The 13,984-nt window shown below is 40.5% G+C and overlaps 1 protein-coding gene across 1 annotated transcript in view; it reads right to left on the bottom strand.

The window, feature by feature from the left end:
- The window catches only part of itga9 (integrin, alpha 9), a 48,213-nt gene that overhangs the window by 11,864 nt on the left and 22,365 nt on the right, over positions 1-13,984 (bottom strand). Inside the window, exons 16-18 of the mRNA XM_088421757.1 lie at positions 3,789-3,941; positions 2,783-2,859; positions 1,723-1,870 (exon numbers count right to left, since the gene is read on the bottom strand). Of these exons, the coding sequence (XP_088277883.1) occupies positions 1,723-1,870; positions 2,783-2,859; positions 3,789-3,941 (378 nt within the window). The remainder of the gene's footprint in view (positions 1-1,722; positions 1,871-2,782; positions 2,860-3,788; positions 3,942-13,984) is intronic.

Below are 13,984 nucleotides of genomic sequence, written 5' to 3' on the forward strand. Positions count from 1 at the left end.
CCTACAGTACATGCATGTTCTTGGAATGTGGGGGGGAAAGCAGCTCATGAGAGAAAACCCAAGCAGGCATGGGAATAACATGCAAACTCCACACAGCAAGGGACCAAGCAAGGGCCATGTTCTCTGTACCGTGTGGGCAGATGTGCTCTCCAGTTTGCCACAATGACATTTATAATTATTATTAATCAGACAAATGTTTTACTGTCAGATGATACATGCTCTCTGTGTACTGTTAACTCATGAATACAATTACTAAGCTACTAAGCAATTATAGTTTTATTTAAAGATACAATAAAATCTAATAATTGTAGTCTGTGAAAACCCATGGCGGCACTGGGAGATCATTCATATTTCACACAAGAAAGCCAGAGACCATAATCACAATTCCAAAACCACAACATTGAAATTGTGATACGGATGCACAAAACCACTGTGCTGATGTAATTTGCGTTAATTATAAAGTAATTATATATTTTGCTCTTTACGAAGCAATTTGAATGTGTCTAACCTGTTGAGGTGTCCATAAAAAGCTTAATTCCCCTTGAGTTATAAAAATTAAATAAATCACTACCATTTGACGCCACATTCATACCCACTCTAAATGGAAGGTGATGAGGTGGTAATCATAACAAAGGGCAGGGGAGAAATTTAAAAATGCATCTAGGAGTTAGAGGATGTGGCCCAAACCTACTGTATAAAATGGACAAACAACAGGCCAAAACACAAACATTTCCAAGAATTAATTAAAAAGAAGAACCAAAGTTGCAGCAGCCCCACGAGTCTCGGCAGCCTTGTCCAGGCAATTGGCTTCCAAAGCTTTCTGACAGCTTTCATTGCAAGAACAACAGCCAGCTAAGACCTCTCACTCTTAAATCTGAGGGGCAGACAAGTTCATGCTGGGTTTACTGGAGAAAATTGCCTCTGGGGAGGACTGAGTGTTGGCCTGAACTTTGCATAAATAGAGCACATATCATCACTTGGGTCTTCTCCGGTAGTAATTATAAATGTCTCTAAGAGCTTTAAATCTGGTTAGTGGGTTGTTTGGCACCTCTTCATAAAGTTGTCTTCCCGTCATAGCAGGTCATCCAAACTATCAGGTTCCTGCACCAAATGAAGCCCTGTGAATGCTGGCAATGTGATAAATGACGTCAGCGGTGGGATATTAAATTAACGAGGGCATCCCAAATCTGCTTTCCTAATGCTTCTCGCCAACACATCGGGATCTGTTCAAATTTAATTTTATGTTTATTCTTCATTTACGCCATTTCTATGTTTGATTTCGTCGTTCACTTAGGCCTTGGGTGTCTGTTGGGAGGATGTGGGGTTCTGTGTAGCATCTAAAAAAACACATTGATGGCAGCTTTCTGAGCTGGAGTAGACTTGCGCCCTCTTCAAAATATCGTGAGCGGAGGCAGAGTTTGCCACTGTGAAAGTCATTTGCTTTAGGAAAATCTCTCCTCCAGGTATTGTGGGAGATGGCAGTGGCTCGAATTTTATTGTTAAAGTGACATCATGATGAATTTCCATGATGATCGATAGAGTTCATGTGTCCATGCGGGATGGCCTGCATGCATTCTGTATATAAAGCCATCTGCCTGATTTTTATCTTCAACAGTTTAGTCTACCACAATTGTATAAGTTTTAACCTTAAAGTAAATGGAAGAAGGGGAAAGGGCACATACAGTATGGCTGGTATGGATCACTGCCATGAGAGGAACTGACCTTCTGCCAGAAGTTGATATAGAAAACCTCACGAGAGAAGTTGAGATAGACGTTGGTGTCGAAGGCATCGTCTCCGGCGTTGGAGATGGTCAAGTTCAGCGAGACGTTCCTTACTCCCCCCAGGGCCAAATGGGGCCTGCTGTGTGCCCTGATTGAAACAGAATGCAAACAATGTATCTCAGCCAATAAACTATTGTCCAAACAAGCCTGGTCAATGTCACAGGAGAGGATTTGTGAATGGCTATTCATGTGTGTATAATTGTGCTTTTAGAGTTGTTCCAGTGCCCTATGGAACATGTTTATTCATTGAGAAATATTAGAAACAACACTTAGTTTGATGCAATTCCGCTAAATACAACCTCAACAATAGACAAATCTGCTAAATGTTGCAAAGACCTATGCGCTACAGTTTTAGAAAATTAATAAGGAATTTCTGATCCATCGCTTACTTGATACAAGACTGCACATGTATAATAAATGTGCCCAGTGAACATTAGACTTAACCTAATGTAGTTCTTTCCAAGGCAGGTTTTGAACCACAAAGTATAATACACACATTGCTTGACCCAAGTCATACAACAGTAAAGTGAATCCAATTTGCCAATAAGGCTGCAGTTTGGAGGTGTCTAATCTTTTTGCATGCCAACAGGTGGTTTCCACTTACTATGTAAAAAAGGGGGGATGAAAGTAAGAAAACATCTGTCTAATGATCGGAATATAATTTCCAAAGCTCGACAAATTATCCAAATGACAAAAAAGCACATTTGAAGAGAAGTTAGCATGATCAGACTAAATGTTCTAGTACTCTACTGCGGCAGGATTGCTTAAATTGTAGTAAAGTCTACTTATTAATTAATTATAAACCAAAAAGACTGACAGTGAGTGTTCATAGAGAAATACTCCATAAAAAGCAAGGGAACTCCCTGTGCATGGAAAAACATATGGATGCCCTCCAAGCATGCGTCATGGACCCACACCCACAGGGCTGATGTCTCCACTTTGCACAAAGATCCAAAACACAGACTGAATCTGAACAATGAGGGAGTAGCTTTGTTTTTACCCTGAAAGCAACAGCTTCCCATGGAGACGCAGGTCAGCGGCACAGTCGTCTGACAGGCAGTTCTTCTCAAACCAAGTCTTTGGAGAAAACACAAAAAAGTTCTCAGTGACTTCGCACTCGGTCTAGGGGGCAGTGTTGTGTTGATGTTGGACTGTTACTCAGTATCTTTGAACTTTTTCATCATTATTTCTATGTTCGGGTAATCTTTACCGAGACACTTTTATTACATAACATATCAGACATTTGTCTCGAATATCACGGTATTCATTAATTTCAGATTAATTGAATATGTTGGTGCTGAAAGATGTAAATCTTTCCCTTTTTCAACAAGTGGAGCCCATCTTGGGACCATGTGGGCCAGGTTAGAAGTGGTGACAGTGAAAATAAATGAATCTGTGTCTTAGACACGGACAATAACAAGCTGGTAACCATCACACAGACAACGTGACTTTTGGCTTTTCTCTGTCAAGGATTGCCACAGGGAGCCACGCGCATGATTTGTTTGGCACACTTTTTACCAAATGCCCTCTTTTGACGCAAGCCACCCGTTTTTATCTGGGCTGGGACTGGTAGCTGTGCATTGACTGGTAATTGAACCTACAGGATCCATGTGAAAGGCAGCAGCAAGCTGGCGTATCCTCCAGAAATGACATTGGACCCGTGTCTGTCATCATACTTACATTACCATTATATGCAAAGCGGGTGAAATTAGTCACTTTTCTAGATTGTCTAAGAGCGAGCTCAAACAATAATATGTCCAATGTATCTATACTTGAAATTTTAGACTCTTAAACAAGGTAAAACCATGTCTTTGGGATTCCGTGAGTTAATATTATTTTGATGGGATGGAAGAATACCTGCCTGAATGTTCTGAACATTGATCCTGGGTCTTACCTTAATCATTTTCTTTCGCAACAAAGAAAACCAATTGTATTACTGTAAATCAGCTGGGGGAAGCTACAAGAAGATGTGGCTTAGACTGCCCATGTTCTACAGTGTCTTGTACCTCATTTCTCACTGCAATCTTGTTTCCTTTCCTCCACCGTAGAACAGGGGTGAGAGCCGGCAAGTCTCGCTCTGGATGTCCACTTATGACATGCTCCCCCAGGCTGTATGCCACCTCGAACGTGATGGCTGTGAACACATCCTTCACGTCCTTCTGTTAAAAATATTAAAGAAGGCATAATGACACTACATGTTAGTTAAGGTGCGTCCTGACCGGGCACAATACACAAATAAGGAAAGTTTACCCATTTATGGTGCAGAACACTCAGTTTAGTTATTTTATTTTTTGATTTAGTGTGAAAAAATCTCTCCTCCAGTTGTGAATTTAGTCTTATGAGTAGTGAATAAAACTATATGTTACATTATTGCAACCATCAAGATGTGATAAAACAATTTGCTGACTGATGACCTGATGGAACTTAAATAAAATACAAACCGGGTTTCATTACCCAAGCAGATTCCAGTTGAATGAAATCATCTGAAGTGCTTGTTTTTGTCTTTAAACAACTCATTAACACACTTAGAGATGTTTTCAATAAGTTTACACGCCATATTCGTATGACGTGTCCATAAATTTACCGACCAAGGGTAAGAAAACCTATGAACAGTGCAGTAATTTAATGAAAACAACATGAGCAGAGCTACTGATGACACCGTTCTGAGAAATCATTATGAAGAACATTTTTTAAAGTTGATGTTTGTTTCTATGAACTATCCTTGAGGATTCAGCAGCTTAATCAGAGACCAGGAGATAACAGTTTGATTTGGCGTCAGCTTTGGAAAATGAGAGAGAAAATAGAGCTATATTTAATCAAGTCATATCTTCATTTGTTGACGGAATATTACAGTCAAAAACTCCTTTTCATCTCCTTCGGTCGTTTCATATTAAGAGTGATTTTGGTCACACTGTCTGAAAGTCAACAGTATAAGCACGTACTGTAGAGGATTCATCAGTAATCTAATGATGACTAGCCAAAATCCACAATGAAAACACCCTTTGTTTCCGGGCATCAAACACACACACACACACACACTAACTTTTGCCCACTTTAACAACATTTTCCATTGACCACCCACCCATCCTCTTTACTCAGACAGGCACACAGCCAGTCTGGGCTTTGAACACACTGAACATCACGAGTGGTGAACCCACCCAGCTCTTCACCAGTGAGAGTAATAGCAGGAAACAGCGCTCATTAGAGCAGGACATGAACAGACAGAAACAGAAGATTTGGGTCTGCTTTGGGAAGCAGTGTAGCACACAGATAAAGAGCCTTGGAGATGAGCTCATTTTGTTATTTGGTTGCTGACAACACTGAGTTGCTCGTGCAAAAAAAAAATCATATAATGATTGATAATTGATTACTGCGATACCGTACGCAGTAAAACCTTTAGTCGAATTCCTATGATGTAGTACAATTTGATGTTCAACCCAGGATTGCAGAAAAACTATACAACAAAAATAAACATTAAAACATTAAGGTTGAGCCGTCATCAAACATCAGCATGAGTAAGGATTAACAATTATCAAGTGCATGTTTGCGTGTTTTAGGGTACAAATGATGATAAAACACCACGATTGACAAAAACATATTTCTGATCTGCATAATACAGTATAGCTAAAAAAAAAAAAAGTGAGTTAATATTTCACAGAAAGTACACTGCAAATGTGTGCCTCATAGCAAAAGGATTCAGTATTTAAATCCTGGTGTTGTTTTCCGCCTTTCCAGTGTCTGCATGGTGTCCCTTTTGGGCACTTGATCAGACAACTAAGGACCAAAAGCTGATTCATTTTATGTCACTTAGCCATTGCACGCTCCACAGTCGTACTGATCAATAACAATAAAACAGCTGGCCAGAGACAGATGTCAGACTCCAATCCATCAGTGGACTGAGGTTAACGCTGCATCGAAGGCGTTTATGTTGTTCAGGCTGTGTCGCCGTTCAGTTGGAGTGTGGTAACTTGACCAGTGTTGGAGTCAGCACATGAGAAATGGCGGCAGACTTGTTGGCAAAAGTCTCCACCCCAGCAGCCATTAAAGCAGCATGCTTCAAATGGGCCCTGTCCACTGGCCCCTGTGTGAACTGAACCCCCCGGGAGTTCATTGCTCGGCTCTGTAGCCCCTAAAGTCCCACTGCTTAACTTACGTTTTCACAAGCCACATGAGAACTAAGGACTTAGGGGGGGGATGGAGCATAATGACCTGAAATGTTGTGTTTTTTCACAGTTGCATGCTGAAGCTGTGCCTTTGTAGACCACTAAATGGGCATAATCATTCTATTAAAACAACTGTGCTGTGAAGGGATTTCTACATCTCTTCTTAACAGAGCATCTATTATTTCACAGATAGTGACATTTGACATAAGAAATACAAACCGGCCAACCATTAACTCCCAGGTACTTACAGGAAGCTCACATCATACGTGAGGGAGGCTGTTCACTAATACTCTGCAAATCTTCTGAATTTCACTTATCCCTTGATCAACGCTCCCAATTGCCACCACACCCCTGGCAAAAACATCATTCCTGAGCACCATCTGAAAAGGCAACTCAGTATTGTTAACTGCAGTCTAAATTTATGGAACTATACACACCAACTGTTTGACACTAAACGGTTGACAAGAGAAAGCTTGTGTGAGGCCATTCGACATCAAAGGCCTGCATAAGGGTCAGATGACAACGTTTCTGGGAAGGCTGTTCTTTTGAGGTTGCTTAAAAAGAAATACGACAAATAAAAGGAAACAAAACAAAGCATTTTCATGAAAAATGTCAGACTGAAAGGCGACAATTTCTAATCTGAGAGGACTTGATTATCATTCATTTTCTATTTGCAGGTCATGATGCTGATCTGAAAGCCTCGAAACGAAATTCAACATCATAACTCTTTTTTTGTTGCACATAACATAGAGAACTAAAGCATACATAGGGACAGGCAAGGAAAGACGCATCCATTAGACCAGTGGTCCCCAACCTTTTTATCACCACGGACCGGTCAATGCCTTAGATTTATATTGCGGAAAGGTGGGGGGGGGGGCTGGCTGCTCTAAAAAAACACATCCTTCTCACTATGTATGTAATATCAACGGCCGCCAGAGGCGGCGCCAAAAAACAAGCACAAACATATGAACTGTTAAACTAAATCATCTCCAAAACATTATCAAGTACCGGTAGTTTCAATTGGATAGATTGGTCCATCTTCTGATCAGTTCAGGGATTGTTCAGTGTTTTTTTTTTTTTTTTTTTTTTACTAGCTGATTGGCTCCAAAATCCTGATCAAGTAAAGCCTTTTAGCCATGAAGGATTGCAACAAAGAATGCTGAGCTATCTGAGCTGGACGGCGGAATTGATGTCTTGCTGAAGAGCACCTCAACAGTTGGTTAAGAAGCTGACTAACATTTCCCCAACAACGTCTTGCCTTTTTTTATGGGGGGGGGGGGGGGGGGGGGGGTCGCACCCCAATCCTCCTTACAGACAAACTACTGTCACCCATTAGCTTCAGTAGTGACACAATGATATGTGATATATTCCCAAAGATAAAAGCACAGGAAGTGTAGTGTGTGGGAACTTTTAGGGGGTATTTTGTTGCCGGATCATCTGACAACTCCAGTGACATGGTACTTGACCTCAGTCAATAGAATGACCGTTTAATCCCTGGCTGACATAGCAGCATGCAGACATGACAGAGAGGAAGCAAGACACTTGCATTGCTTGTGAAGCAGTGGTGGTGGTACTGCTCAAATTTGGACACTTCCACAAGGGAGTATCACAACTAAAAGCACATAACAAGGTCATACTTTTCTCCAAATGTGGAGTTATTTAAAGAACTTTTACTGCCAAACAAGATGGCAATAATACATTAACTTAACCTTCATTCATAAAATTTCCTATTGCTTGATTATTAGTTCATGAACATTAGTCATATGTCATTTTTATACAACAATTATCTTCACACCCTCAGTGTAATGGTTAGCTAGCTTTATTCTCTAAAAACAACTTTTTTCTCATGAGGTGTAATCTATGTGTGGATATCTTCACTGGGGGGTGGGGGGTTCTAAAAATCATCTCCTGGCTTTAAGAGAGGCCACAGGGATAAGAACAAAAAATGAGGCAGAATTACTACATGGTGACTGTAATCCGCATTGACCATTTCACCAATGACTGAAATTCTTTCACACTGTAACCCAGCAGGAAGTGTTTTCTTTCCTACTAGCATTTGGCAACTGTAAATTCTCAAATATAACATGACAAATGTACATGTTGCTACAGTTGTGTTTTTCTTTTTGGTACTCTTCCTTTCCATATATGTATTCATGAAGTGAGGAGGCTTGCCAGTGGTAGTGTTGTGAAAGAAAACAGCTGTGGCAAAGAGCTTTATCGACAACACCGCCTCACGCTGGAACAAAGTTTGAGCCAACGCTCTGTGTTTATGTTCATGCTCAGAGCCAACGTTTTTGGTATGTGCTCACTCTACCATCCATACATAAACCTAAAGGTTATTTGCACACAAGAGTTCAATGAATGGGGCTTATTAGATCATAGTAAAATTCCACATTTCTATTTCTCTTGAAGCTTTGATATGTTAATCTGATCAACATAATGGTAAAAAAACAAAACAAAACAGTACCCCCCAATAACCCGACACCCCTTTGGTTAAGAGTGTAGCTCCACCGCAGTGGTTCTATGGGAGGAGTGACGTCAGAGTACAAGAGGCTCTGATCTTTAAACGCCTCACGCTTGGCTGAAATGCAGAAGAACTCCGCTCTCAGCCAAACCCCCAAAAGCATATAGTTGGATCCCGCTCATGGGAAGTTTTATTAACTTGCAAGGGAAACACACGCACACACACATAACTCCTTATTAGGACAATAGACGTTTGGATGACTTGCAGCTTGCGGCCCTTTCATTGGACGGCTGAACGCCAGGGAATCTTAGTCCAAATGGAAAAACCTTTTGAGTTAAAGTGATGAATGAATACAGTCCTTCCAACTTTAGTGTGAGATATGTGTCTAATGAGATATGCATTATTTGTAAGAATACTTCCAAAATAAACAGTAGTGTGGCACATTTAGGGGTGTCAGATTAACAGGTTAATTTGCCTTCATTAATGATAGTCATCATAAAAGCGTTTTTTTTAATTGTGCTTATTTCATTTTTAATTTTCAAATGTATGCCTTCTCCATGATGATTAGATCAGTTTTCATGCATTAGACTTTTCGTGCTTAAGTTGTTGGGAGTTGGCGAATGAGAAGACGGGGACACTGATTGGCTGTCTGTATTTGGTATAACTTGATGGGATCCTGCGGTGGGTGGGAAGGCATGTTCAGGAGCAGAAGGAAGACGAGAAAATGGAATAGCATGTGAGAGTTGTTCAGATGAATGGTAAATTTAATGGTAAATGCCCCAACGGCATCTTTGATAAAGGTAGAGCTATGCATAGTTTGTAATAAGAATCTTGCTTACCACAGACGTAGCTTAAGTTTAGCCTACCACATCAATGCAAAGCAGCAAGCTGTGACTACAATCACAGCTAACAATAGCAAAAAAGACACTAATGTAGTGAAGCAGAGCAAATCTTTTTGTCAAACTAAACTTGAGAAGACCCCTTGTTTGAGCAAGCGCGCGATGGACTAGTCAAACAATCCATCTATACATCTATCCGTCCACTTTCTACAGCCACTTATCCTCACTTGGTTCAAAGGCTTGTTGGGGCCTATTCTAGCTGTCTATGGGCAGTAGGTGGAGGAGACCGTGAACTGGTTGCCAACTAATTACAGAGGACAATGTTTTATTTTAATGTTAATTTCTAATAATTTGGCGAGTGACAATAGAAAACAGCACCGTTCTTCTTGATGGTTGAAAATAAAGGTTTTAGCCAGCACTTGGGATGAGTCTCAAGTAGAGCAAAAGAAAAATGGTTAGTAATGTATTTTTTTAAAGACAATAAATGACTGAAGCCACTTTGTTTTGTATATCAATCTTTTGATTTGGCACAATAACACAATAAATTAAAAAAAAAAATCCCTGGTTGAGGGTTTTTTTCCCTCTATTTTTGGTGAGATTAAAATGAGAATAATTAGATACATTAATTACAGATTTGAATTAATCACAATGTCCAGAAACATGCAGAGAAGAGGTACGCTCCACAAGAGCAAAAATCCTTTTTGAAGATGTGTGAAGTCTGGACCAGTGAAGTAGTGTCTTGGGAAAATGATTCCTTCTTAATGGAGCTATGTAGGTGCACATTTCTAAATTGTTCTCATTAGAATTCAGTAGGAAAAGTATGGTCAAACTTTACCATTTCATAGTGTCACAATGCAATGACACACAATTGGAAAGTCCTGCCCGGAAACGATGCATAAAAATGTCAGGAATCTATCCATTTACATCATTTACCCTGTTCAAAATCACAGTATAAGGTGAAGCTCAACCTATTTGATTTACGGGTAATTCCAAATTATGCCCTGGATTGTTCACCAGTCAATCACAGGACAATTCTGAATAATTGCACGGAAAAATACTTGTGTATACCAACGGGTATGACTTTACATACATGTCAAAGCATATAGCAAACACCTGCATGCAACAGTTGGCCTGTCCTGTCAGACTCAAGGACAGAGCGACTGGGTGTGTACACGTTTAATTCAAGATATTTATGATCTCATTCCGCTCATTGTTTGTCACTTAACGACATTTTGCCAGATTCTGCACATACATAAGAATGAGTTTACGATCACATAAGCTTCCTACTTCCTTTGTGTGAAAATGCTCTGTTTAGACTGCGTAGTTTCCTTTTAAAATTGCTTGATAAAGTCTCACTGTTTACCCGCCAAAATATTAAAACAACGGAGATGATTTTTCACATGTAACCTTGCAAAGTTCAAGAGAAAGAATCATGTCTGCAAAATCTCTCAACTTTGTTTCGTAATTCTAAGACCGATTACAAAAAAATCTTACAAGCCAGCAAAATATGCAGTTGGACTTTGGAAGCTTGAGAGTCATTGGAAAGTACAGCTCACACCAGATGTATGCACTGAAAAACTTCAACAAACATCCAACACGCGATCAAACATTCGGCCTGTCTGATGTTTGTGGCCGAGGTAGGCAGAGATGTTTGTCCAGCTTCAGGCATTAACCTGATAACCTTCACAACCTGCTGTCCATCACAACAGAGTGAACCTGACACAATCTAAACAAACACAGCATTGAAAAGGTTATTGCACATTGTCCCCCTTTGCAAAAGTCAATTTGTTAGCTTCTGCAATGCATTATTGAATCAACTAATCAAGGTCATTTATTTTTGAGAGCGCAAGTTTTGTTAAGTTGGGTATTTTCTGAATTTGAAGGGTCACTACAATCCACAATGTTTGTAAACCGCCTGTTTATGGTTCTTTCATTCACTCGGCAGGGGTAGGCTCGAGCGACCGTGGCTCTCGTGGGGATAAGCGGTAAAGATGATGGATGGATATTTCATGTCCAACCAGCATTGAACAAGTCAGCCACACGGTGAAAGGTGCGGCTTCAGTAAACAAGACTGTCGACAACAAGTAGCAATAAATGTACTTTAAAAATAATTTTAAAAAAATTCTAACTTGTGACTCCCGGAAATGGCTGAAAAAGTTCAGCTTCACAAAATTTTCGGGGAAGAGAGAGTGCGGCTAGGCACTCTGAGGTAGCTCGTAAATCTAAAACTCATCGATGTTGAAATACATCCCATGATGAGCAAACATATATATGTAGTTTAAATTTGAAATTTGAAATCAGTATTCCTCTTTTCGAACCACAACATAAACACACTCTTTTTGCTTGGGATGTTTTGGCAAAGCTGAGCCGATAACGCGATATACTGTACCTACGTTTCCGATTCAGAGAATGTATTACGTACATATTCTTCAACCATCCCGAACATACGAAGTGTAAATTGCGGTCAACTTTTACAGTCGCGCAGGCATCATGAAAAAGGCATTCCATATTTGACCCTTGAATAGTGAAAACCACAGCTGGGTTTCATAAAAGAGGAGTGAAAGGTTCCCCACGTTCCTGCTTGAAATAGGCAGATGGAATAGGCTTACTGGTCAAACATACCAAAATCATCTGTGTTGTTATTTTTACAACGTTCTATCAACAGCCACTTGATTCAGTGCCAGTTTCCACAGTTGTGTTCTGTACTATCTGAATGTGAAAGCCCTGCCAATCGCCTATAAATACGCAGATGTGTTTTCTCACAGCTTGCTCATTCAACCTGCCCATATTGCTTTATTTTCTATCAGGCCTTTGCTTCTGTTCTATTTTCAGGATCACAGGATTTAATTCTGGAAATGACCCCCGAAGCAGCACAGTAGCAGAGGCAAGAGGTGGGCCGGTCGAAAAGTTTACACTTGCAGCTTCTACATTCCACAAATTCTTAACCTAACTTACCCGTCAAGATTCATCATCATGTAATCATCATCATCATCAGTCCACTACCTTCAACTCTTTACTTATTGCAACAGTAACATGGCTGATGAGTGCACTGGGGCGTCACGTGCGATAAACTAAACAAAACCAAACCATGAATAAAAAAGGTGCAGTCCGGCTGAGCCTTTTAAGGAAGCAGTGTGGGTTCTTAACGGGTATCAAATGGTCAGGTCACAACTCAAGCAAGTATCTCAAAGAGCTCATAAAAAAGGAAACTGTATCCAAAATTGTATCCAAATAACATTTTCATTTGCACGGATCAGGCAGTTTCATTGTAAAATCATTCCCAGAGCAAGCCAAAAATCTGTTGTTGTTTACAAAAGGAGCCCTCTAAGGACTTCCTCACTTTGATAAATTAACTTCCTCCAACATGATGATTAACCTTCATCTATAAACAGGAAGTTTCTTATCTCCACACTTGTGCAACAAGTTCATGTTATCCAGATGTGAATGGCACCATAATGCTATTAAAACGGTGTCGCTACAGTTGAAATTCTTTGAGGGTTGCCTTCAATTGCTAATATAACAGCTCTCAAATGCACGCGAAAGCAGCAGGGAGGGGCGGCTTCAAAAGTGCAGTGTTTGTGTTTGAGACTGTTCCATCCTGGTGATGGAAGAAGGCTCCAGATGCTTCCTGCAGCTGATTTCGTCACTCAAAGCAAACGCCTTTGGCCACTTCTGCTTTACTGTTGTCATTGGAGACATTATTTATGGGCCCAACCCTGATAAAGTTGCAACACACAAACTCAACATTGTGCGAAATTCACCCTTTGAGAGCTTGCTCCGCTGGATATAAACTTTTATCTTGTGTATACATTTTTAAGTTCACTTTGTAGGAGACGCTGGCGATTCATGCAGGGAGCGAAGAATGATGTTGACATCTAAAATAACAACCATTAACAAAGAGAAGTGGGAAATGACAACACGGTCACGGCCATGTCTCTCAGGGAAGTGCGACGGAGATGCCAAGTGATGAAGTCATGGCAGCCTTTTGTCGCCCCCCCTCCATAGGATATCAGCCCTTTACTCGCTTGTGTTTCCTCTGCAGTGGAAGTTGGGGAAAACATGGCTAGAGAATCCCCTTCATTGTGGTCAGACTTGGCCACCCATAATGTTTCCTTGTGGTGGCATCGTGTAGTGAGAAGCCTGCCAAAATTCTGCAGAAGCGTTTTGCTCAGTGCGCTAGGCTGCCAAAGTCATCGACTCATCCAATCAGCGTGACGTTTGGTCATTCAGATATGGCGCTGGATTTACGATGGCAAGAGCAGACTCAGGATAATAATCCATGGTAGAATCAACACCTTACAAATGACTCCATTGCACATTTATGAGATGTTTTACTGTAAAGAACAAGTCTGCTGGCCGTGCACTACTCCCAAAACAGAGCTGAAGAAGAGCTGTCTCACGTTCCCTCTGGCACGGCCATGTAGGGAAATCCTGACAAAAATATTAGTCTGTGCTAAATTTACCTGGAATAATTCATCTTTACTAGCTTGTGATATAAACAGACAAAATTTCAGGACAAAGCATTAAGTATCAGCCATTGACGTTCTCCACTCTAGATATTGTTACAGCACATTTTAATTATATTCTTTAGACACGATGCTTGACGTGCAGCCGTGTGTGACAGAAGACAGCTGGATATGATTATCTTGCCGCTATGTACGTTCACTGTATCAGTTCTCTTGGTAAATGAAACCAAGAGGGCGGCATCAAGGGAACTGCGCATTTCGGCCAAGTCT

The sequence above is a fragment of the Hippichthys cyanospilos genome, chromosome 8, assembly GCF_059441005.1.
Source record: "Hippichthys cyanospilos isolate Australia breed blue-spotted pipefish chromosome 8, RoL_Hcya_1.0, whole genome shotgun sequence".
Lineage (NCBI taxonomy): Eukaryota > Metazoa > Chordata > Actinopteri > Syngnathiformes > Syngnathidae > Hippichthys > Hippichthys cyanospilos.